The sequence below is a fragment of the Mus musculus genome, chromosome 7 (genome assembly GCF_000001635.26).
Source record: "Mus musculus strain C57BL/6J chromosome 7, GRCm38.p6 C57BL/6J".
Taxonomy (NCBI): Eukaryota; Metazoa; Chordata; class Mammalia; order Rodentia; family Muridae; genus Mus; species Mus musculus.
This window is the reverse complement of record NC_000073.6, coordinates 7785920-7812956: the sequence shown is the minus strand read 5'-3', so window position 1 is coordinate 7812956 and position 27037 is coordinate 7785920. Positions and strand designations below refer to the sequence as shown.

Sequence of the window (27037 nt, the reverse complement as noted above, 5' to 3'; positions counted from 1 at the left end):
GACTTGAAGGATTTTTATATACATAATAATATATAATATTAATATATAATAATAATATATAATATATAAAATACAATGCTTGTATTTTAGGTAAACTCCTTTCTAAGAAAGATCCACTTTACTAATCCTCTTGGGGACAAAGTGATTATGAAACAAAGAGTAATAATGCAGGAAGAATATGACATTTTTCATTTTGAGAATCTCTCACAGCACCTTGGGATTAAGGTGAAGTTAGGAAAGTTCAGCCAATATGTTTCACATGGTCGAAACTTTCACTTATATGTAGACATGCTTGAGGTGGCCACAGGAAGTAAAAAGGTGAGTGTATACTAACTTACTGGTTTGTTATATACAGCAGTAAACAGTGTCAAGTGGAATCATGGCAACATATTGAAATGAACAATTATGTCACATCAGAAACCAATTTCTAGTCTCCTGTATAATTTTTTTTATTTTTGATAATTTTACCAATTTGAAGATTTCAAACATGCATAAAATATACCTTTGTTATATCAGAACCATTATCTGACATTTAATAAATAAAAACTGTTCTTCACCACTGTTTGATATACTTTCCTTTAAATTGAACATATTTTTCTTCATATAATTGCTCTTTTGACAATGTAATCTCCTCCCTTAATTAAACCTCTGGAACAGATATTCATATGATAGAGTCTAATATTAAAGTTATGAAACAACAACAGTCATAATAGCTAACCATTGTCATTGTATCTAAAACTGTTTCCCATGTAACAAGAGGACACTCGCCACATTCACTAATGAACACAACTAAAGAAATTCATATTCACAGGAACAGCACTTTTTAATAATATGGAAGAATCCCTTCACACTTTTAAGTAAGATGAACAGAAGGTCAAAGGAGCCTATAGACAGCACTAGAGGAACAGACAAACAAATGGCTATTAACACACCTCAAATACAGAAAAAACAGCAACTAGACAAAAGCAACAAATAATTTTCTGTTATAATTGAACAATTTTATTAACGTTCTCTAAATGAAATCAAGGACAACGATCTTAAACGCGTTCTCACGACCGGCCAGGAAGAACACAACAAACCAGAATCTTCTGTGGCAAAACTTTATTGCTTACATCTTCAGGAGCAGGAGCGCAAGCCCCCAGCCCCAAAAACGAAAGCCCCCCAAAACGAAAGTGAAACCCCGTCCCTATTTAGGAGAGTTATCCTTCGCCTAGGACGCATCACTCCCTGATTGGCTGCAGCCCATGGCCGAGTTGATGTCACGGGAAAGGCAGAGTACATATAGTGGAAAATTACTCTTGGCACATGCGCAGATTATTTGTTTACCACTTAGAACACAGGATGTCAGCGCCATCTTGTGACGGCGAATGTGGGGGCGGCTCCCAACATCTCCCCCTTTCCTTTTAATAAGAGCAATAGGCCACCCATATTAATGAGAGTGGAGATAGAGGTCAAATCCCCAGTGTGCAGGTAAAGGAGCCATGTACAGGATTAGCTCTTAGGCTCACAGGCTTTTACCCAGAGCAACCCTGACCTGCTCCCGTGTCGTTTTGCCTGGAGAGAAGGACACTTGGACACTCAACCTTCTTGAAAGATGACATGTCTCCCTAGAATAGGCTCATATATGCCGCAGAGCCCTTCTACTGCAGTGCTTAGCCGTGCAACTCTCTCGGGCTGCTGAAGCACACTCACTCTATCCCGTGCAATGAGACTAGCCTCGTGGGATGCAAGAGCTGAGTGGCCAGCGACCTATTGCCTAAGCATAGATAACCATATATCAGGGGAAGCACCATGTTCTAGTACTGCAAGTGCCTGGGCAATAACCACCTTGTCTCTCCTAGTTTGGGCCTTAAGCTTACAGACCAACCAAAGAAGCAACACTAATCCACAGCAAAGTGTATCTCCAAATAATATGAATCCCACCCATTCTTTAAAGAAGGGAAATGTTGGGAGCCGCCCCCACATTCGCCGTCACAAGATGGCGCTGACATCCTGTGTTCTAAGTGGTAAACAAATAATCTGCGCATGTGCCAAGGGTATTTTACGACTACTTGTACTCTGCCTTTCCCGTGAACGTCAGCTTGGCCATGGGCTGCAGCCAATCAGGGAGTGATGCGTCCTAGGCGAAATATAACTCTCCTAAATAGGGAAGGGGTTTCGGTTTCGTTATTGGGGTGGCTTTCGCTTTTGGGGCTGGGGGTTTGCGCTCCTGGCTCCTGAAGATGTAAGCAATAAAGTTTTGCCGCAGAAGATTTTGGTTTGTTGTGTTCTTTCCTGGCCGGGCGTGAGAACGCTAATAAGAATTGGTGCCGAAATCCGGGACGAGGAAATCCGGGACGAGAAAATCCGGGACGAGAAAATCCGGGAAGAAAAAACCCGGGAGGAAACTCGGGATGGGAGTTTCACCGGCGCAAGGAAGATCCCTCATTCCAGAACCAGAACTGCGGGTCACGGTAATAAAGGTTCCCGTAAAGCAGACTGTTGAGAAGGATTCAACTGCATGAATTCAGAACTTTTCAGCTGGGGAACGGCGGTAACCCGTAAGTATAGCTTTACAAGGTAAGTCTGGCCTTGAACTTTCTAACGAGATTCAAGACAGTCTATCAGAAGTAAAGTGGAAAATAGCTTTACAAGGTAGGTCTGGCCTTAAACTTTCTAACGAAATTCAAGACAGTCTATCAGAAGTAAAGTGGAAAATAGCTTTACAAGGTAAGTCTGGTCTTGAACTTTCTAAGGAAATTCAAGACAGTCTATCAGAAGTAAAGTGGAAAATAGCTTTACAAGGTATGTTTGGCCTTGAACTCTCTCTAGTGTTAGAAGCCCTTTTGTTCCTTTTCACATGTTATCAAGTGGTTAAGGCAGGGCGGATTCTAGATGAAATTCAGGACAATCTATCAGAAGTAAAGCGGGGAGAGAGAGTAGGAGCAAAGAGAAAATATGGTACACAAAATAAGTATACAGGCCTTTCCACGGGTCTTGAACCTGAGGAAAAGTTTAGGTCAGGTAAGAATACCTGGGGAGAGATTAGAAGGAAGAAGAAGGAAAAAGAAAAGAAAAAAGATCAATCAGCGGAGGCTTCTAGGAGAAGGAGCCTCTACTCATCACTAGATGAGTTCAAGGAGCCAGTTCTTAATAGTTCTGAATCAGATGAAAAGGCTATTAGGGCCTGGAAGGCGCTCTCCCGAGCAGGTGAAGCCACTGGACAATAATGACAGAGGCAGGCTCTTGCAGCCTACAAGGTCTTATTGTCCACCCTGGAGTTGTAGATCAAGATTATAAAGGGGAACTTCAGGTTCTCTGTTCTTGTCCTCAAGTTGTCTTTTCTATATCACAAAGAGACAGAATAGCTCAACTAATAATTTTGCCAAGCCTACATGGCTGTTTTTTCTTCCTCTGGTATTCCTAGAGCTGCAAGAGGGATTGGTTCTACTAAAAATGATTCTGATTACTTAATAATGCCTTTAGATTGTTGTCAAATTTTATCTACTCACGTAGGGGTAAACCCTCGTGGCGTCAGGCCATTACAGGTCTGACAAATGGATGTCACACATATTTCCTCCTTTGAGAGAAATCAATATTTACATGTTTAGATAAAAAGAGATCACCTCCATACCTTAAATGATTTTCAAAAGCTGTTGGGAGATATTAATTGGCTCAGACCTTTTTTAAAGATTCCTTCCGCTGAGTTAAGGCCTTTGTTTGGTATTTTAGAAGGAGATCCTCATATCTCCTCCCCTAGGACTCTTACTCTAGCTGCTAACCAGGCCTTACAAAAGGTGGAAAAAGCCTTACAGAATGCACAATTACAACGTATTGAGGATTCGCAGCCTTTCAGTTTGTGTGTCTTTAAGACAGCACAATTGCCAACCGCAGTTTTGTGGCAGAATGGGCCATTGTTGTGGATCCATCCAAACGTATCCCCAGCTAAAATAATAGATTGGTATCCTGATGCAATTGCACAGCTTGCCCTTAAAGGCCTAAAAGCAGCAATCACCCACTTTGGGCGAAGTCCATATCTTTTAATTGTACCTTATACCGCTGCACAGGTTCAAACCTTGGCAGCCACATCTAATGATTGGGCAGTTTTAGTTACCTCCTTTTCAGGACAAATAGATAACCATTATCCAAAACATCCAATTTTACAGTTTGCCCAAAATCAATCTGTTGTGTTTCCACAAATAACAGTAAGAAACCCACTTAAAAATGGGATTGTGGTATATACTGATGGATCAAAAACTGGCATAGGTGCCTATGTGGCTAATGGTAAAGTGGTATCCAAACAATATAATGAAAATTCACCTCAAGTGGTAGAATGTTTAGTGGTTTTAGAAGTTTTAAAAACCTTTTTAGAACCCCTTAATATTGTGTCAGATTCCTGTTATGTGGTTAATGCAGTAAATCTTTTAGAAGTGGCTGGAGTGATTAAGCCTTCCAGTAGAGTTGCCAATATTTTTCAGCAGATACAATTAGTTTTGTTATCTAGAAGATTTCCTGTTTATATTACTCATGTTAGAGCCCATTCTGGCCTACCTGGCCCCATGGCTCTGGGAAATGATTTGGCAGATAAGGCCACTAAAGTGGTGGCTGCTGCCCTATCATCCCCGGTAGAGGCTGCAAGAAATTTTCATAACAATTTTCATGTGACGGCTGAAACATTACGCAGTCGTTTCTCCTTGACAAGAAAAGAAGCCCGTGACATTGTTACTCAATGTCAAAGCTGCTGTGAGTTCTTGCCAGTTCCTCATGTGGGAATTAACCCACGCGGTATTCGACCTCTACAGGTCTGGCAAATGGATGTTACACATGTTTCTTCCTTTGGAAAACTTCAATATCTCCATGTGTCCATTGACACATGTTCTGGCATCATGTTTGCTTCTCCGTTAACCGGAGAAAAAGCCTCACATGTGATTCAACATTGCCTTGAGGCATGGAGTGCTTGGGGGAAACCCAAACTCCTTAAGACTGATAATGGACCAGCTTATACGTCTCAAAAATTTCAGCAGTTCTGCCGTCAGATGGACGTAACCCACCTGACTGGACTTCCATACAACCCTCAAGGACAGGGTATTGTTGAGCGTGCGCATCGCACCCTCAAAGCCTATCTTATAAAGCAGAAGAGGGGAATCGAGACTCTACCCCGAGCACCGAGACTGTCTGTGTCTATGGCACTCTTTACACTCAATTTTTTAAATATTGATGCTCATGGCCATACTGCGGCTGAACGTCATTGTTCAGAGCCAGATAGGCCCAATGAGATGGTTAAATGGAAAAATGTTCTTGATAATAAATGGTATGGCCCGGATCCTATTTTGATAAGATCCAGGGGAGCGGTTTGTGTTTTCCCACAGAATGAAGACAACCCATTTTGGATACCAGAAAGACTCACCCGAAAAATCCAGACTGACCAAGGGAATACTGATGTCCCTCGTCTTGGTGATGTCCAGGGCGTCAATAATAAAGAGAGAGCAGCGTTGGGGGATAATGTCGACATTTCCACTCCCAATGACGGTGATGTATAATGCTCAAGTATTCTCCTGCTTTTTTACCACTAACTAGGAACTGGGTTTAGCCTTGATTCAGACAGTCTTGGCTCTGTCTGGACAGGTCCAGATGACTGACACCATTAACACTTTGTCAGCCTCAGTGACTACAGTCATAGATAAACAGGCCTCAGCTAATGTCAAGATACAGGGAGGTCTCATGCTGGTTAATCAACTCATAGATCTTGTCCAGAAACAACTAGATGTATTATGGCAAATAGCTCAGCTGGGGTGTAAACAAAAGTTTCCGGGATTGTGTGTTACTTCCATTCAGTATGTTAAATTTACTAGGGCAGCTAATTTGTCAAAAAGTCTTTTTCAGTATATGTTACAGAATTGGACGGCTGAATTTGAACAGATCCTTCGGGAATTGAGACTTCAGGTCAACTCCACACGCTTGGACCTGTCCCTGACCAAAGGATTATCCAATTGGATCTCCTCAGCATTTTCCTTCTTTAAAGAATGGGTGGGATTGATATTATTTGGAGATACACTTTGCTGTGGATTAGTGTTGCTTCTTTGATTGGTCTGTAAGCTTAAGGCCCAAACTAGGAGAGACAAGGTGGTTATTGCCCAGGCGCTTGCAGGACTAGAACATGGAGCTTCCCCTGATATATCTATGCTTAGGCAATAGGTCGCTGGCCACTCAGCTCTTATATCCCATGAGGCTAGTCTCATTGCACGGGATAGAGTGAGTGTGCTTCAGCAGCCCGAGAGAGTTGCACGGCTAAGCACTGCAATAGAAGGGCTCTGCGGCATAAAATGAGCCTATTCTAGGGAGACATGTCATCTTTCAAGAAGGTTGAGTGTTCAAGTGTCCTTCCCCCAGGAAAAACAACACGGGACCAGACCAGGACCCCTCTGGGTGATGAGCCTGGGAGGAGGTTATGTGTACGGCTCCTTTACCTACACACTGGGGATTTGACCTCTATCTCCACTCTCATTAATATGGGTGGCCTATTTGCTCTTATTAAAAGAAAAGGGGGAGATGTTGGGAGCCGCCCCCACATTCGCCGTCACAAGATGGCGCTGACATCCTGTGTTCTAAGTGGTAAACAAATAATCTGCGCATGTGCCAAGGGTATTTTACGACTACTTGTACTCTGCCTTTCCCGTGAACGTCAGCTCGGCCATGGGCTGCAGCCAATCAGGGAGTGATGCGTCCTAGGCGAAATATAACTCTCCTAAATAGGGAAGGGGTTTCGGTTTCGTTATTGGGGTGGCTTTCGCTTTTGGGGCTGGGGGTTTGCGCTCCTGGCTCCTGAAGATGTAAGCAATAAAGTTTTGCCGCAGAAGATTTTGGTTTGTTGTGTTCTTTCCTGGCCGGGCGTGAGAACGCTAATAAGAATTGGTGCCGAAATCCGGGACGAGGAAATCCGGGACGAGAAAATCCGGGACGAGAAAATCCGGGAAGAAAAAACCCGGGAGGAAACTCGGGATGGGAGTTTCACCGGCGCAAGGAAGATCCCTCATTCCAGAACCAGAACTGCGGGTCACGGTAATAAAGGTTCCCGTAAAGCAGACTGTTGAGAAGGATTCAACTGCATGAATTCAGAACTTTTCAGCTGGGGAACGGCGGTAACCCGTAAGTATAGCTTTACAAGGTAAGTCTGGCCTTGAACTTTCTAACGAGATTCAAGACAGTCTATCAGAAGTAAAGTGGAAAATAGCTTTACAAGGTAGGTCTGGCCTTAAACTTTCTAACGAAATTCAAGACAGTCTATCAGAAGTAAAGTGGAAAATAGCTTTACAAGGTAAGTCTGGTCTTGAACTTTCTAAGGAAATTCAAGACAGTCTATCAGAAGTAAAGTGGAAAATAGCTTTACAAGGTATGTTTGGCCTTGAACTCTCTCTAGTGTTAGAAGCCCTTTTGTTCCTTTTCACATGTTATCAAGTGGTTAAGGCAGGGCGGATTCTAGATGAAATTCAGGACAATCTATCAGAAGTAAAGCGGGGAGAGAGAGTAGGAGCAAAGAGAAAATATGGTACACAAAATAAGTATACAGGCCTTTCCACGGGTCTTGAACCTGAGGAAAAGTTTAGGTCAGGTAAGAATACCTGGGGAGAGATTAGAAGGAAGAAGAAGGAAAAAGAAAAGAAAAAAGATCAATCAGCGGAGGCTTCTAGGAGAAGGAGCCTCTACTCATCACTAGATGAGTTCAAGGAGCCAGTTCTTAATAGTTCTGAATCAGATGAAAAGGCTATTAGGGCCTGGAAGGCGCTCTCCCGAGCAGGTGAAGCCACTGGACAATAATGACAGAGGCAGGCTCTTGCAGCCTACAAGGTCTTATTGTCCACCCTGGAGTTGTAGATCAAGATTATAAAGGGGAACTTCAGGTTCTCTGTTCTTGTCCTCAAGTTGTCTTTTCTATATCACAAAGAGACAGAATAGCTCAACTAATAATTTTGCCAAGCCTACATGGCTGTTTTTTCTTCCTCTGGTATTCCTAGAGCTGCAAGAGGGATTGGTTCTACTAAAAATGATTCTGATTACTTAATAATGCCTTTAGATTGTTGTCAAATTTTATCTACTCACGTAGGGGTAAACCCTCGTGGCGTCAGGCCATTACAGGTCTGACAAATGGATGTCACACATATTTCCTCCTTTGAGAGAAATCAATATTTACATGTTTAGATAAAAAGAGATCACCTCCATACCTTAAATGATTTTCAAAAGCTGTTGGGAGATATTAATTGGCTCAGACCTTTTTTAAAGATTCCTTCCGCTGAGTTAAGGCCTTTGTTTGGTATTTTAGAAGGAGATCCTCATATCTCCTCCCCTAGGACTCTTACTCTAGCTGCTAACCAGGCCTTACAAAAGGTGGAAAAAGCCTTACAGAATGCACAATTACAACGTATTGAGGATTCGCAGCCTTTCAGTTTGTGTGTCTTTAAGACAGCACAATTGCCAACCGCAGTTTTGTGGCAGAATGGGCCATTGTTGTGGATCCATCCAAACGTATCCCCAGCTAAAATAATAGATTGGTATCCTGATGCAATTGCACAGCTTGCCCTTAAAGGCCTAAAAGCAGCAATCACCCACTTTGGGCGAAGTCCATATCTTTTAATTGTACCTTATACCGCTGCACAGGTTCAAACCTTGGCAGCCACATCTAATGATTGGGCAGTTTTAGTTACCTCCTTTTCAGGACAAATAGATAACCATTATCCAAAACATCCAATTTTACAGTTTGCCCAAAATCAATCTGTTGTGTTTCCACAAATAACAGTAAGAAACCCACTTAAAAATGGGATTGTGGTATATACTGATGGATCAAAAACTGGCATAGGTGCCTATGTGGCTAATGGTAAAGTGGTATCCAAACAATATAATGAAAATTCACCTCAAGTGGTAGAATGTTTAGTGGTTTTAGAAGTTTTAAAAACCTTTTTAGAACCCCTTAATATTGTGTCAGATTCCTGTTATGTGGTTAATGCAGTAAATCTTTTAGAAGTGGCTGGAGTGATTAAGCCTTCCAGTAGAGTTGCCAATATTTTTCAGCAGATACAATTAGTTTTGTTATCTAGAAGATTTCCTGTTTATATTACTCATGTTAGAGCCCATTCTGGCCTACCTGGCCCCATGGCTCTGGGAAATGATTTGGCAGATAAGGCCACTAAAGTGGTGGCTGCTGCCCTATCATCCCCGGTAGAGGCTGCAAGAAATTTTCATAACAATTTTCATGTGACGGCTGAAACATTACGCAGTCGTTTCTCCTTGACAAGAAAAGAAGCCCGTGACATTGTTACTCAATGTCAAAGCTGCTGTGAGTTCTTGCCAGTTCCTCATGTGGGAATTAACCCACGCGGTATTCGACCTCTACAGGTCTGGCAAATGGATGTTACACATGTTTCTTCCTTTGGAAAACTTCAATATCTCCATGTGTCCATTGACACATGTTCTGGCATCATGTTTGCTTCTCCGTTAACCGGAGAAAAAGCCTCACATGTGATTCAACATTGCCTTGAGGCATGGAGTGCTTGGGGGAAACCCAAACTCCTTAAGACTGATAATGGACCAGCTTATACGTCTCAAAAATTTCAGCAGTTCTGCCGTCAGATGGACGTAACCCACCTGACTGGACTTCCATACAACCCTCAAGGACAGGGTATTGTTGAGCGTGCGCATCGCACCCTCAAAGCCTATCTTATAAAGCAGAAGAGGGGAATCGAGACTCTACCCCGAGCACCGAGACTGTCTGTGTCTATGGCACTCTTTACACTCAATTTTTTAAATATTGATGCTCATGGCCATACTGCGGCTGAACGTCATTGTTCAGAGCCAGATACGCCCAATGAGATGGTTAAATGGAAAAATGTTCTTGATAATAAATGGTATGGCCCGGATCCTATTTTGATAAGATCCAGGGGAGCGGTTTGTGTTTTCCCACAGAATGAAGACAACCCATTTTGGATACCAGAAAGACTCACCCGAAAAATCCAGACTGACCAAGGGAATACTGATGTCCCTCGTCTTGGTGATGTCCAGGGCGTCAATAATAAAGAGAGAGCAGCGTTGGGGGATAATGTCGACATTTCCACTCCCAATGACGGTGATGTATAATGCTCAAGTATTCTCCTGCTTTTTTACCACTAACTAGGAACTGGGTTTAGCCTTGATTCAGACAGTCTTGGCTCTGTCTGGACAGGTCCAGATGACTGACACCATTAACACTTTGTCAGCCTCAGTGACTACAGTCATAGATAAACAGGCCTCAGCTAATGTCAAGATACAGGGAGGTCTCATGCTGGTTAATCAACTCATAGATCTTGTCCAGAAACAACTAGATGTATTATGGCAAATAGCTCAGCTGGGGTGTAAACAAAAGTTTCCGGGATTGTGTGTTACTTCCATTCAGTATGTTAAATTTACTAGGGCAGCTAATTTGTCAAAAAGTCTTTTTCAGTATATGTTACAGAATTGGACGGCTGAATTTGAACAGATCCTTCGGGAATTGAGACTTCAGGTCAACTCCACACGCTTGGACCTGTCCCTGACCAAAGGATTATCCAATTGGATCTCCTCAGCATTTTCCTTCTTTAAAGAATGGGTGGGATTGATATTATTTGGAGATACACTTTGCTGTGGATTAGTGTTGCTTCTTTGATTGGTCTGTAAGCTTAAGGCCCAAACTAGGAGAGACAAGGTGGTTATTGCCCAGGCGCTTGCAGGACTAGAACATGGAGCTTCCCCTGATATATCTATGCTTAGGCAATAGGTCGCTGGCCACTCAGCTCTTATATCCCATGAGGCTAGTCTCATTGCACGGGATAGAGTGAGTGTGCTTCAGCAGCCCGAGAGAGTTGCACGGCTAAGCACTGCAATAGAAGGGCTCTGCGGCATAAAATGAGCCTATTCTAGGGAGACATGTCATCTTTCAAGAAGGTTGAGTGTTCAAGTGTCCTTCCCCCAGGAAAAACAACACGGGACCAGACCAGGACCCCTCTGGGTGATGAGCCTGGGAGGAGGTTATGTGTACGGCTCCTTTACCTACACACTGGGGATTTGACCTCTATCTCCACTCTCATTAATATGGGTGGCCTATTTGCTCTTATTAAAAGAAAAGGGGGAGATGTTGGGAGCCGCCCCCACATTCGCCGTCACAAGATGGCGCTGACATCCTGTGTTCTAAGTGGTAAACAAATAATCTGCGCATGTGCCAAGGGTATTTTACGACTACTTGTACTCTGCCTTTCCCGTGAACGTCAGCTCGGCCATGGGCTGCAGCCAATCAGGGAGTGATGCGTCCTAGGCGAAATATAACTCTCCTAAATAGGGAAGGGGTTTCGGTTTCGTTATTGGGGTGGCTTTCGCTTTTGGGGCTGGGGGTTTGCGCTCCTGGCTCCTGAAGATGTAAGCAATAAAGTTTTGCCGCAGAAGATTTTGGTTTGTTGTGTTCTTTCCTGGCCGGGCGTGAGAACGCTAATAAGAATTGGTGCCGAAATCCGGGACGAGGAAATCCGGGACGAGAAAATCCGGGACGAGAAAATCCGGGAAGAAAAAACCCGGGAGGAAACTCGGGATGGGAGTTTCACCGGCGCAAGGAAGATCCCTCATTCCAGAACCAGAACTGCGGGTCACGGTAATAAAGGTTCCCGTAAAGCAGACTGTTGAGAAGGATTCAACTGCATGAATTCAGAACTTTTCAGCTGGGGAACGGCGGTAACCCGTAAGTATAGCTTTACAAGGTAAGTCTGGCCTTGAACTTTCTAACGAGATTCAAGACAGTCTATCAGAAGTAAAGTGGAAAATAGCTTTACAAGGTAGGTCTGGCCTTAAACTTTCTAACGAAATTCAAGACAGTCTATCAGAAGTAAAGTGGAAAATAGCTTTACAAGGTAAGTCTGGTCTTGAACTTTCTAAGGAAATTCAAGACAGTCTATCAGAAGTAAAGTGGAAAATAGCTTTACAAGGTATGTTTGGCCTTGAACTCTCTCTAGTGTTAGAAGCCCTTTTGTTCCTTTTCACATGTTATCAAGTGGTTAAGGCAGGGCGGATTCTAGATGAAATTCAGGACAATCTATCAGAAGTAAAGCGGGGAGAGAGAGTAGGAGCAAAGAGAAAATATGGTACACAAAATAAGTATACAGGCCTTTCCACGGGTCTTGAACCTGAGGAAAAGTTTAGGTCAGGTAAGAATACCTGGGGAGAGATTAGAAGGAAGAAGAAGGAAAAAGAAAAGAAAAAAGATCAATCAGCGGAGGCTTCTAGGAGAAGGAGCCTCTACTCATCACTAGATGAGTTCAAGGAGCCAGTTCTTAATAGTTCTGAATCAGATGAAAAGGCTATTAGGGCCTGGAAGGCGCTCTCCCGAGCAGGTGAAGCCACTGGACAATAATGACAGAGGCAGGCTCTTGCAGCCTACAAGGTCTTATTGTCCACCCTGGAGTTGTAGATCAAGATTATAAAGGGGAACTTCAGGTTCTCTGTTCTTGTCCTCAAGTTGTCTTTTCTATATCACAAAGAGACAGAATAGCTCAACTAATAATTTTGCCAAGCCTACATGGCTGTTTTTTCTTCCTCTGGTATTCCTAGAGCTGCAAGAGGGATTGGTTCTACTAAAAATGATTCTGATTACTTAATAATGCCTTTAGATTGTTGTCAAATTTTATCTACTCACGTAGGGGTAAACCCTCGTGGCGTCAGGCCATTACAGGTCTGACAAATGGATGTCACACATATTTCCTCCTTTGAGAGAAATCAATATTTACATGTTTAGATAAAAAGAGATCACCTCCATACCTTAAATGATTTTCAAAAGCTGTTGGGAGATATTAATTGGCTCAGACCTTTTTTAAAGATTCCTTCCGCTGAGTTAAGGCCTTTGTTTGGTATTTTAGAAGGAGATCCTCATATCTCCTCCCCTAGGACTCTTACTCTAGCTGCTAACCAGGCCTTACAAAAGGTGGAAAAAGCCTTACAGAATGCACAATTACAACGTATTGAGGATTCGCAGCCTTTCAGTTTGTGTGTCTTTAAGACAGCACAATTGCCAACCGCAGTTTTGTGGCAGAATGGGCCATTGTTGTGGATCCATCCAAACGTATCCCCAGCTAAAATAATAGATTGGTATCCTGATGCAATTGCACAGCTTGCCCTTAAAGGCCTAAAAGCAGCAATCACCCACTTTGGGCGAAGTCCATATCTTTTAATTGTACCTTATACCGCTGCACAGGTTCAAACCTTGGCAGCCACATCTAATGATTGGGCAGTTTTAGTTACCTCCTTTTCAGGACAAATAGATAACCATTATCCAAAACATCCAATTTTACAGTTTGCCCAAAATCAATCTGTTGTGTTTCCACAAATAACAGTAAGAAACCCACTTAAAAATGGGATTGTGGTATATACTGATGGATCAAAAACTGGCATAGGTGCCTATGTGGCTAATGGTAAAGTGGTATCCAAACAATATAATGAAAATTCACCTCAAGTGGTAGAATGTTTAGTGGTTTTAGAAGTTTTAAAAACCTTTTTAGAACCCCTTAATATTGTGTCAGATTCCTGTTATGTGGTTAATGCAGTAAATCTTTTAGAAGTGGCTGGAGTGATTAAGCCTTCCAGTAGAGTTGCCAATATTTTTCAGCAGATACAATTAGTTTTGTTATCTAGAAGATTTCCTGTTTATATTACTCATGTTAGAGCCCATTCTGGCCTACCTGGCCCCATGGCTCTGGGAAATGATTTGGCAGATAAGGCCACTAAAGTGGTGGCTGCTGCCCTATCATCCCCGGTAGAGGCTGCAAGAAATTTTCATAACAATTTTCATGTGACGGCTGAAACATTACGCAGTCGTTTCTCCTTGACAAGAAAAGAAGCCCGTGACATTGTTACTCAATGTCAAAGCTGCTGTGAGTTCTTGCCAGTTCCTCATGTGGGAATTAACCCACGCGGTATTCGACCTCTACAGGTCTGGCAAATGGATGTTACACATGTTTCTTCCTTTGGAAAACTTCAATATCTCCATGTGTCCATTGACACATGTTCTGGCATCATGTTTGCTTCTCCGTTAACCGGAGAAAAAGCCTCACATGTGATTCAACATTGCCTTGAGGCATGGAGTGCTTGGGGGAAACCCAAACTCCTTAAGACTGATAATGGACCAGCTTATACGTCTCAAAAATTTCAGCAGTTCTGCCGTCAGATGGACGTAACCCACCTGACTGGACTTCCATACAACCCTCAAGGACAGGGTATTGTTGAGCGTGCGCATCGCACCCTCAAAGCCTATCTTATAAAGCAGAAGAGGGGAATCGAGACTCTACCCCGAGCACCGAGACTGTCTGTGTCTATGGCACTCTTTACACTCAATTTTTTAAATATTGATGCTCATGGCCATACTGCGGCTGAACGTCATTGTTCAGAGCCAGATACGCCCAATGAGATGGTTAAATGGAAAAATGTTCTTGATAATAAATGGTATGGCCCGGATCCTATTTTGATAAGATCCAGGGGAGCGGTTTGTGTTTTCCCACAGAATGAAGACAACCCATTTTGGATACCAGAAAGACTCACCCGAAAAATCCAGACTGACCAAGGGAATACTGATGTCCCTCGTCTTGGTGATGTCCAGGGCGTCAATAATAAAGAGAGAGCAGCGTTGGGGGATAATGTCGACATTTCCACTCCCAATGACGGTGATGTATAATGCTCAAGTATTCTCCTGCTTTTTTACCACTAACTAGGAACTGGGTTTAGCCTTGATTCAGACAGTCTTGGCTCTGTCTGGACAGGTCCAGATGACTGACACCATTAACACTTTGTCAGCCTCAGTGACTACAGTCATAGATAAACAGGCCTCAGCTAATGTCAAGATACAGGGAGGTCTCATGCTGGTTAATCAACTCATAGATCTTGTCCAGAAACAACTAGATGTATTATGGCAAATAGCTCAGCTGGGGTGTAAACAAAAGTTTCCGGGATTGTGTGTTACTTCCATTCAGTATGTTAAATTTACTAGGGCAGCTAATTTGTCAAAAAGTCTTTTTCAGTATATGTTACAGAATTGGACGGCTGAATTTGAACAGATCCTTCGGGAATTGAGACTTCAGGTCAACTCCACACGCTTGGACCTGTCCCTGACCAAAGGATTATCCAATTGGATCTCCTCAGCATTTTCCTTCTTTAAAGAATGGGTGGGATTGATATTATTTGGAGATACACTTTGCTGTGGATTAGTGTTGCTTCTTTGATTGGTCTGTAAGCTTAAGGCCCAAACTAGGAGAGACAAGGTGGTTATTGCCCAGGCGCTTGCAGGACTAGAACATGGAGCTTCCCCTGATATATCTATGCTTAGGCAATAGGTCGCTGGCCACTCAGCTCTTATATCCCATGAGGCTAGTCTCATTGCACGGGATAGAGTGAGTGTGCTTCAGCAGCCCGAGAGAGTTGCACGGCTAAGCACTGCAATAGAAGGGCTCTGCGGCATAAAATGAGCCTATTCTAGGGAGACATGTCATCTTTCAAGAAGGTTGAGTGTTCAAGTGTCCTTCCCCCAGGAAAAACAACACGGGACCAGACCAGGACCCCTCTGGGTGATGAGCCTGGGAGGAGGTTATGTGTACGGCTCCTTTACCTACACACTGGGGATTTGATCTCTATCTCCACTCTCATTAATATGGGTGGCCTATTTGCTCTTATTAAAAGAAAAGGGGGAGATGTTGGGAGCCGCCCCCACATTCGCCGTCACAAGATGGCGCTGACATCCTGTGTTCTAAGTGGTAAACAAATAATCTGCGCATGTGCCAAGGGTATTTTACGACTACTTGTACTCTGCCTTTCCCGTGAACGTCAGCTCGGCCATGGGCTGCAGCCAATCAGGGAGTGATGCGTCCTAGGCAAAATATAACTCTCCTAAATAGGGAAGGGGTTTCGGTTTCGTTATTGGGGTGGCTTTCGCTTTTGGGGCTGGGGGTTTGCGCTCCTGGCTCCTGAAGATGTAAGCAATAAAGTTTTGCCGCAGAAGATTTTGGTTTGTTGTGTTCTTTCCTGGCCGGGCATGAGAACGCGAATAAGAGGGAAATGCTGAGGAGATCCAATTGGGTAATCCTTTGGTCAGGGACAGGTCCAAGCGCGTGGAGTTGACCTGAAGTCTCAATTCTCGAAGGATCTGTTCAAATTCAGCTGTCCAATTCTGTAACATATACTGAAAAAGACTTTTTGACAAATTAGCTGCCCTAGTAAATTTCTCATACTGAATGGAAGTAATGGACAATCCCGGAAACTTTTGTTCACATCCCAGCTGAGCTATTTGCCATAATACATCTAGTACTAAGCCCTGCAAGGTGAGTGAACCCCGGCCGAGAATAAGGCCCATGGTTCCCGGGGGTAAGGATGGTATAGGCTCCACTGGCACCGGCTGAATACTCATTTGAGGCATTAATAGGAAGTCGGAGGCGGCACGCAGGTCCACCCTTGTGGGTCTTCCTGGGTCGCCTCTCTGACTGCTTCCTGGGTCCTGACAAACCGGTTCCCATATCTTTGAGGGCCCTGGGACCGAGGGCCCGATGACCCGTTTTTTGGCACATAAGCTGATTGACTATCAGGTGGGGGAAGGATTCTGCCCTTTATATCCCTCACAGAGCGACACTGGTCGGCTCTATGATAACCCTTGCCACACTTAGAGCAAAGAGTGAGAGTCCCTCCCTGTTTATCTGGAGCTCTGCAATCTTTCTTAAGATGCCCAGGCTTTCCGCAGTTAAAACATGTCCTCTGATCATTTCTGCCCATGGAGCGGTTTTGGGATTGAAGGATGGCAGCCGCTAAACCTGCATTGCTGAGAGGTCCCCCAAGCTCTCGACAAACCCTGAGCCAGTCTTGTAAGCCTTTGTTCTTTCTTGGGGCTATGGCCGCTCGGCACTCCTTTGTGGCTTGCTCATAGATGAACTGTTCTACCAGAGGTGCGGCTTGCTCTGAATCTCCAAAAATACGCTCTGCTGCCTCTGTCATTCTGGCCACAAAATCTGAGAAGGACTCCTGAGGTCCCTGGACGATCTTTGTTAATTGCCCAGTGGCTTCACCTGCTCGGGAGAGCGCCTTCCAGGCCCTAATAGCCGTGGAGGAAATTTGGGCATAAGCTCCCCAATGGTAGTTTGTCTGATCAGCAGAATAAGCTCCCTGACCCGTTAACAAGTCAAAAGTCCAATCTCTCTGCTCTGGAGTCAAAGCAGCTGCGTTTGCTCGGGCCTGCGCTTGTGCAGCTTCATGCCAAAGAGCTCTCCATTCCATATATTTGCCCATACTAGGGAGAGCGGCTTTTACAATCGTTTGCCAGTCGGCAGGAGTTAGTGCCATGCCGGCAAGCCTGTCTAACTGCACCAAGGTAAAATTAGCATTGGTTCCATATTTACGGACCGACTCGGCAAGTTCTTTAATCTGCACATATTCTACCGGAGCGTGGACACGCCCAACCTCGGCTCCTTCAAAGACCGGAAATGCCTGTTGTATTTTCCTTTGTTCCTCTCTGGGAATGAATGAGTCTGCACATTGCCTCTCTGCGCATTGTCTCTCTGCGCATTGTCTCTCTGCGCAGGGCTGACGCACTACGCAGGGCGGGGGCTCCGCATAGGGCGGACCTTGAAGCCGACTGCCCGGAGGCTGAACAGCATGCTGGCCTTCGCCAGCCGCTTTTGGCTTTTTTCTTGACCGATTAGCTAGCACTTTATCTGGCTGGTAATGAGCTGCTTCTTCCTCCCAGTCTGTTTCTTCAGAGGAGAATTCTTCATCTGCTTCAGAGCTACTAAGAGCTGGCTTCCTGAGCTCATCTAGTGACGAGTATCTCCTAGAGACCTCCGCTAATTGATCTTTTTTCTTTTCTTTTTTCTTTGCCTTCCTTCTAATCTCTCCCCAGGTATTCTTACCTGACCTAAACTTTTCCTTGGGTTCAAGACCCTTGGAAAGGCCTGTATACTTAGTTTGTGTACCATATTTTCTCTTTGCCCCTACTCTCTCTCCCCGCTTTACTTCTGATAGATTGTCCTGAATTTCATCCAGAATTTTCAGCCCTATCTTAATCACTTGATAACATGTGAAAAAGAACAAAAGGGCTCCTAACACTAGAAAAAGTTCAAGGCCAAACATACCTTGTAAAGCTATTTTCCACTTTACTTCTGATAGACTGTCTTGACTTTCCTTAGAAAGTTCAAGACCAGACTTACCTTGTAAAGCTGTACTCACTGGTACTCCTGTTCCCCAGCTGAAGAGTTCTGAATTCATGCAGTTGAATCCTTCTCAACAGTCTGTTTTACGGGAACCTTTATTACCGTGACCCGCAGTTCTGGTTCCGGAATGAGGGATCTTCCTTGCGCAGGTGATGGTTAACTCCCGTCCCGAGTTTTCTTGTATTTTCTCGTCCCGGATTTTCTCGTCCCGGGTTTCAGCACCAACTCTTAAACGCGTTCTCACGACCGGCCAGGAAGAACACAACAAACCAGAATCTTCTGCGGCAAAACTTTATTGCTTACATCTTCAGGAGCAGGAGCGCAAGCCCCCAGCCCCAAAAACGAAAGCCCCCCAAAACGAAAGCGAAACCCCGTCCCTATTTAGGAGAGTTATCCTTCGCCTAGGACGCATCACTCCCTGATTGGCTGCAGCCCATGGCCGAGTTGACGTCACGGGAAAGGCAGAGTACATGTAGTGGAAAATTACTCTTGGCACATGCGCAGATTATTTGTTTACCACTTAGAACACAGGATGGCAGCGCCATCTTGTGACGGCGAATGTGGGGGCGGCTCCCAACACAACGAGGCTGATTTATTTTTTAAGACATTCCTAAGTTGCCTGCAGAGGGTAGGAAGACACATTCATATACAAGAGGAGAACTTTTCTTTCTTAAAAAAATGGAGGAAAACATTATAATGTTTAATAAGGGGGGAAAAGGTAATTCAAGAATTTGATACATATGTATGGAATAATACTTGACAAAAACACGTAACAAAAGAACACAACACACAACAGAAAGATCATTCTCTGAGAACAGAGAGAATTTTTTGAAATTGTGATTGTTTTATTTTTTGAAAATAAATTGTTATCCTCACATAATATATCCTAATTACAGTTTCACTCCCTTCTATTGGAATGGAACTCTCAGCTTTGCTGGCAAATATATCTTAGTTAATATTCCTATTTACATCCCAACTCCCTTTTCCATCAGATCCACTTTCTGTCACTCATTAGAAAATAAAAGGATTCTATAGGAGAATACTAAAATAAAACAAGAATAAACAAAATCTAAGCCATCATAATAGGACAAAATTTGCATATCACATTATGGTAAGTAGTCGTATGAAACGATGCTAGGTGAAAAGACCAGGAAATCCAACCTCATACCTCATATGAATAGTAGTGAGTAAAGCATGAGTTAGTGATAGACAATTGAGTGATATTTATTCCAGGTTTAGTACTAAGAACACTTTATTTTTGAAACTATACTTTAAATTGTAAATTCTATAATCAGGACATATGGAATTATCGATGCCAGTTATTTATTCCATATTTACATGTGATAAACATAATAAGATGCTCCTATAAACTATTAATGTCAAACTTCAAAAGTAATTCCTTGGACAAAATCAAGTTAAATGTCAATGGGAATTCTACATAAAAACCCTGAAATAGATTGTCCTTGCCAGCCAAAACACAAAACTCTGGTAGTCAAACTCTCTTGGTATCTTCTTTTATCACTGATTAATCATAACACAATTCCCAAATACAAGGGACAGTAGGAAAATTTTTGTGACTCACAAATGCTCTGTTCCTCTAGCTGGAAATTAATCTTATGTAAACTGAATGTCCTCAGGCCTTGGGAGCATAAGAGTTATAATACAATCACATTGACATTTGATCCCAAATGAGACCAACTTGACTATTCCATCTATTGTAGACAGAGTTTTTGAGGTTTCTGGGATGAGACCAATTCTCAGTTTTGCTTGCTAATATATTTGAGTTAATATTCCTCAAAAACTACTGATACTCCTGGATTGCTCATTCCTTTCCCTACTTTGGATTTTTGTCAACTTCCTATCATTCACTTAGAAAATAATCATTTTTGGAGTTGTGCTTCTTATAACATATTTAGGAAGTACTACTTGACCATAAATGAGAGTTATATACCCCTCATATGTGTCCATGTGGCACACAGCATGGACATATAAGCCTCATTTATCACAGTATACTTCAATATTTTATATGGAGAAAGAGTAAGTAAATAGCAAGTTTATTTATATATATATAACTTTATTATTTTTACCTTTGTACCTGATATATAGTAGGGCTTTTGTAAAAAAAATAATGCAATTATATTCCTAACATTCAACTGGTATACTTTTTAAAGGAGGCTAAAGACAAAAACAAATCTAGTTTTATTATCAGGGTTAATTTTCAAGTTGTATATCCTAAATCTTTCTTTATTTCTCACATTTAAAACATCATTGCGTTACCTACTAAAGGAATGTAGGAATGGGGAATTATCTTTTGACAAACATTCTTTCTCCAGACATTCTGAGTGAGCTCTTATTCTAAGTTTTCTCTACCTGAAGCATCACAAATTTTTTATCAGGTCGTCTTAAGTGGTGCTTTATGCTTGATTTTACTTCACTATTGGACTTTTCCCTTCAAGGTCACATTATAGTAGAGTGGTGCTCTAAGGAATAGTGATCTTGAGTTTTGTTACAAACTTCTATGTTAATTGTCAGCAAATGAATACATTAAGATTCATGTTTAAATAAGAAAGTTATAAAAATTAGTATTTTATAGCTCTATTCATGATGTAAAATTAGGTTAACAATTTTCAATAAGCATGACAGTAGTCTGAACATAATACTATAAACTAACATATTGATAAGAGCATATAAACTGATTATCATTTGGCTCTTAAAGAAAACATTAATGTCTTTTGTTTTGTTTTGTTTTTTGGTTTCTGTTTTGGGTTTTATTTTGTTTTGATTTTTTGTTTTACTATTTTTGAGACAGTGTTTCTCTGTATAGTCCTGGCTGTCCTGGAACTCACTCTGTAGACCATGCTGGCCATAAACTCAGAAATCTGACTGGCTCTTCTTCCCAAAAGCTTCAATTAAAGGCATGCACCATCACTGCCCAGCTGCCTTTAGCTTAATAGAAGTATGACATGTAAAGCCTTACTAAATAAAACTGCTTTTATATTACAGTTGTTTATTACATTATTAGGGTTGAAGTTTGAACCTACAATGTGTTAGGCTAGAAGCTACCCATGAAATATACTCCCATTTTTATGGTGATTTTGTATTTGTGGATTTTTTCAATTTTATAAATTGGAGATTTTATTTGTTTACATTTCAAATTTTGTCCCCTTTCACTGTTTCCCCTCTGCAAATCCACTATACCATCTCCTCTTACCCTGCTTCTATGAGGGTGCTCCCCTACCCACCTACCTACTCCTGCTTCAGCACCCAAGCATTCCTCTACAGTGGGGAATGAAGCCTTCACAGGACCAAGGGACTCCCCTCCCATTTATGACAGATAGGAAGATTTAACTACTTCAGGCCTTCCCCTAACTCCTCCATTGGAGTCTCTGTGCTCAGTCCAATGGTTGACTGTGAGCATCCACATCTGTATTGGTCAGGATCTGGCAGAGCCTCCTAGGAGACAGCTGTATCAGTCTCCTGTCCACAAGCACTTCTTGCCATCCACAATAGTGTCTGGGTTTGGTATCTGCGTTTGGGATCAATCTTCAGGTGGGGCAGGCTGTGTGTGGCCTTTAATTCAGTCTCTGCTCTACTCTTTGTCCCATTATTTACATTAGACAGGACCAATTCTGGGTTAAAATTTTGTAGATGTGTGGGTGGCCCTATCCCTCAACTGGGGGCCATGCCTAACCTCTGGCTATTGTCTCGACAGATTCTCCTTCCTGATTCTGGGATATGTCAGCTAATATCATCGCTGTAGGCCCTGGAATGTTCTTGATTTCCTGGCATCTGGGACTTTCTGGTTGCTACAAACAGTTCCCCATCCCTAGTTGCTACACACCTCTGTTCAATTTCCTGACCTCTGTACAGATCTTCCACCTTCTCTCATACGTGATTCTTCTCTTATTTTTCCCCTCCCACTATTCTCTTTCTCCAGGGAGATTTTATTCCAGGGATGCAAGTATAGTTCAATATCTGTAGATCCATTAAGAGTAGTACACCACAAAATGTGGAATTACATTATTTTACAAAAACCTTCAGAAATGGCTCTTAACCAAGTCCAACATTCATTTAGAGATAAAGAAACAAAAATAGTGATAGAACAGAAGGAACACATATTGATATAAGATCATTTTTTTTCACAAAACTAATGACAATACTATAATACATGAAGAGAAAGTTATTATCCATGAAAATCAGAAATAATGTCAGGTTGTTTTTGTGGTTTCATGTTTTATCCAAGCACTTAAGAGGCAGAGATCTGGAAATCTCAGTCTGTTTCTTGCCAGTCTGCCCTATATTGTGAGTACAAACCAGCCATGTGTGATATGGAAACACTACCTTAAAATAAACATAAAGTACAAAGGTATGCCCACTTTCCTTACTCTAACTCAAAATAGTCTTTCAAATATTACAAAGGGTTAACATACATTTAAAGAAAATGATGGGAGAAAAGAGAAAATATACTTTCATCTTCATTGGTAATGTTAGTGTACTTCATGGTAAGATCCTGTTTCAACAAAACCAAAAACATAGAAAGAATGCTTCAAATCTTCAATTAAATTTAAACAATCTAATTTTTATCTAGCTTTTTTCCAGCATTTGAAGCCACTGTAGAGCATTTTGACATCATGGAACACTCCATATTCAAAGTCACTACACATTAACATATCATTTCCAAACATATTAAACCAGTGTCTGCATAGTCCACTGTTTTTTTATATACAGTTTCTCATGCTTTGCAATAGTAATTTATTTGATGCCATAGTTGTTATCTGTGACTTACGGACATGTTTTTCCTGTTTCAAATTTTTCAAATACTAACTTGCTTCTCTGCTGCTTTAATCAAAATTTGATAATAAGCAAAGTTAGAAGGAATGTGTGATTTGACATATAGCTTATAGTCCTAGAAAGACAAGTGTGGATATCTGGAAACTGGAACTAAAGAATAGATCTTAAAAGAAGACTACTTACTGGCCCAACTGCCCACAGTGAGATGGGCACTCCTATATCAATTACCTATTAAGAAAATGCTTCAAAGATATGAGGACAGGCTAGTGTTGGCTGAGAGAATATCTCAGTTAAGTTTCCTCTGTCTGTTCACAGCACTTAGTACCAAGTTGAACATAATTAACTAAAAAGCAACAGGTTGCAACTTCTGTAGTTTTTACACACAGCTCAAAAATCAGCTGTTTTTCCTGAATTACTAGACACTCAGAAACTATACAACATTTCTTCAATGCATTTCCAATATTCATATCTGGACATTACATAATGGACATAGGGAAATGTCAATCAGATAGTGTGCAAAAAAGAGCTTATTGAAATCTTAAAGTGCTAATAAAAAACATAAAAGAAATATATAAAACTCGTTATCAGTATATGTCTAATTTTTTCTCAGATGCCATCCTCTGTGTGCAGTGCAGAATGTAGTCCTGGATTCAGAAGAATGTGGAAGGAGGGAATGGCAGCCTGCTGTTCTGTTTGCAGCCCCTGCCCTGAAAATGAAATTTCTAATGAGACAAGTGAGTGTTTGCTGCTCTGATATATACTACAAATGTGTATTTCTCTTGTAAAACACTGGGATGATGAAGTCAACTAAAAGGAAACTACAAATATAAAATATATTACTTATCAAATTTACTAGTTGTAGATATAAAAATCCTTAAAAAAAAAACCTTGCAAAAACAAACATATCCTGTGACTTAACCCTCATATTGACTTATTGCAAATTCATGGAAGATTATATTTCACAAAGAAATACTTTAGAAAATGTAACTGCAATTTGCAAGAATTCGGCCCAAGAATTTCCAAAAGAATAATCTATTGTAAAACTACATTTACATTAGGTTTTAGTCACAATAGGAGCCCATGAAGAACTGAATATAATCTCTAATCTGCTGGATTATCTCATGAGACTGCTATGTGCAAAACCTATGTTCTCTGTAACATTAATATTGAAGACAAAAAATTGCAAATATATGAAAAAATGCTAAGTATACACTATTAAGAGGACCATGAAGGATCTTTTAGCACAAAGTATCTACAGAGATAATTTTTTCCTTCAGTGCTAAAATTAGTGCATCTCATGAACAATAACCAGAACTTTTGATTAATTATTGCCAGATGAGGAAACTTCTTAAGGCTTATTTCATTAACATTTCCTATTATTCAAACGTAAGCATTATATTTGCTCTCATATTCAAACTTCTTCATATGACTTATTACAGGAATCACTTAAATTCAATAATGCAAGTGGTATTTTGGCATGTGCACCCACATATCAATATTTACACATACACACAGCAGATCTGTTTAATTTAGTGTTGTTTCTATATCAAGGAGTTTAAGCTAGTGAATTCTTGAGTAGCTATTATACTTCTTGTCCCAGTAGAGGACAGAGTCTCAATGTGTCACAGGGAATAAATTCATAAAATAGTCAGTGATCTCAGAAAACAGTGAGTGTAGGGTTTTGTAGTTATAAAATAGACCCAACCACATTGTGGTTTATGAATGTATCTTCTCTGAATTAAATAATCTACTTGATATCAACATAGAACCAAAAAAATGGCTTAGGACATTTTTGCTTTCTGATAACATTATTTTTTATTTGACATTTCATATTCCATTCCCCACGCCCCCATACACCCTCCAATACTTTACATTCCACACCTCCTCCCCACCACAACTGTCTTCATGTTGATCCCCCCATCCTCCCCCCCCCACCTGACCTCTAAACTCCCTGTGGCCTCCAGGCTTTTGAGTGTTAGGTGCATCATTTCTGTATGATCACAGACATTGTATTCCTCTACAGTATATGAATTGTGGGACCCATATCAGCTGGTGTATGCTGTCAGTTTGATGCTCCAGTGTTTGAGAGATCTCTGGGGTCCAGATTAATTTAGAGTGCTTGTCTCTCTGCAAGATCGCCTTTCCACTGAGCTGCTTTCAGTCTTCCCTAATTAAGGGGATAGTTGCTTCTGTCCATTGGTTGGGTGCAAATAACTATTTAGGAGGACAGTCATGATAGATCCTTTTTGTGAGTGCTCCAGAGCCTCAGTGAAATGTGAGGCCATAGGACTTCCTCTTGACCTAGATCCTACTATGGGCCTGTCATTGGACCTTCTTTTCCTCAGGCTCCTCTCCATTTCATCCTTGCATTCAGACAGGAATAATTATGGGTCAGAGATGTGACTATGGGATGGGAACCCCATCACTCACTTGATGTCCTGTCATCCCGCTGGAGGTGGGCTCTGTACATTCCCTCTATCTACTGTAGTACATTTCATCTAGGGTCTCTGACCTCCCAAGTCTCTGGTGCATTTTGGTGGGTCCACCCACCCTCCTTTTACCTGAGGTTACCTGTTTATATTCTTTTTGCTGGTCCTCAGGGCTTGGTTCTCCTGTCACCCACACACTCCACAAACCCCTTTCTAATAACATCATAAATGATACAAAAAGTTAACTAGACTAAGAAAAAATTGCTTGGTTTTCTTTCCTTTAAATTTTTATTGACATTATGAATTGAGAGCATTGCTCGGCAGCAATATCCTTCACATTACATTCTAAGCATCAAAGGCAGCATTGCAAGACTTCTTTCATTACCCTTACTTGAAATACCTTGACAATAAAATTTCTAAAGGAGACCTAACTAAGCTTTCCTTTGGAAATCAGATATGGATCATTGTGTGAATTGTCCAGAATACCAATATGCCAGCACAGAACAGAACAAATGTATTCAAAAAGTTGTCACCTTTCTAAGCTATGAAGACCCCTTGGGGATGGCACTTGCCTTAATTGCCTTCTGTTTCTCTGCATTCACAGCTGTGGTACTTTGTGTCTTTGTGAAGCACCATGACACTCCTATTGTGAAGGCCAATAACAGAATCCTCAGCTACATATTATTGCTATCACTCATGTCCTGTTTTCTGTGTTCCTTTTTCTTCATTGGCCATCCTAACAGAGCCACCTGTGTCTTACAACAAATCACATTTGGAATTGTATTCACTGTGGCTCTTTCCACAGTTCTGGCTAAAACAGTCACTGTGGTTCTCGCCTTCAAAATCACAGACCCAGGGAGAAGATTGAGACACTTCCTTGTATCAGGGACACCCAACTACATTATTCCCATATGTTCCCTACTCCAATGTGTTCTGTGTGCAATCTGGCTAGCAGTTTCTCCTCCCTTTGTTGATATTGATGAACACTCTCAGAATGGCCATATCATCATTGTGTGCAACAAGGGCTCAGTTACTGCATTCTACTGTCTTCTTGGATACTTGGCCTGCCTGGCACTTGGAAGTTTCACTGTGGCTTTCTTGGCCAAGAATCTGCCTGACACATTCAATGAAGCCAAGTTCTTGACCTTCAGCATGTTAGTGTTCTTCAGTGTCTGGGTCACCTTCCTCCCTGTCTACCATAGCACCAAGGGCAAGGTCATGGTTGCTGTGGAGATCTTCTCCATCTTGGCATCCATTGCAGGGATGCTTGGATGTATTTTTGCACCCAAGATTTATATCATTTTAATGAGTCCAGAGAGAAATTCTACCCAAAAGATCAAAGAGAATAATTCTACCCAAAAGATCAAAGAAAAATCATATTTCTGAATGAATAATTTAGGAATTATGTTAAATGTAAATTTGGTGCATACCCACCAAATATTGGGATATAGTGAATGTGTCTAGTTTTAGAATCACTCTCACTGGTTGCTGTAGTGATGTCATGAAGTATCATATGTACTGAACTTCTGTATAGAGTCCACAAATCTTGCACTCATTCACTTGTTTCATTTCCTCTCACAGAACTAAACTCTCTAATTATTACAATCTTATTCCTCA

At 41.6% G+C, this 27037-nt stretch overlaps 1 protein-coding gene across 1 annotated transcript in view; it reads left to right on the top strand.

Moving 5' to 3' along the window:
* Nucleotides 1-26806, top strand: part of Vmn2r35 (vomeronasal 2, receptor 35) — a 33717-nt gene extending 6911 nt beyond the window's left edge. Inside the window, exons 4-6 of the mRNA NM_001105067.1 lie at nt 91-318; nt 23602-23725; nt 25875-26806. Of these exons, the coding sequence (NP_001098537.1) occupies nt 91-318; nt 23602-23725; nt 25875-26806 (1284 nt within the window). The remainder of the gene's footprint in view (nt 1-90; nt 319-23601; nt 23726-25874) is intronic.
* Nucleotides 26807-27037: the final 231 nt, after the last annotated feature.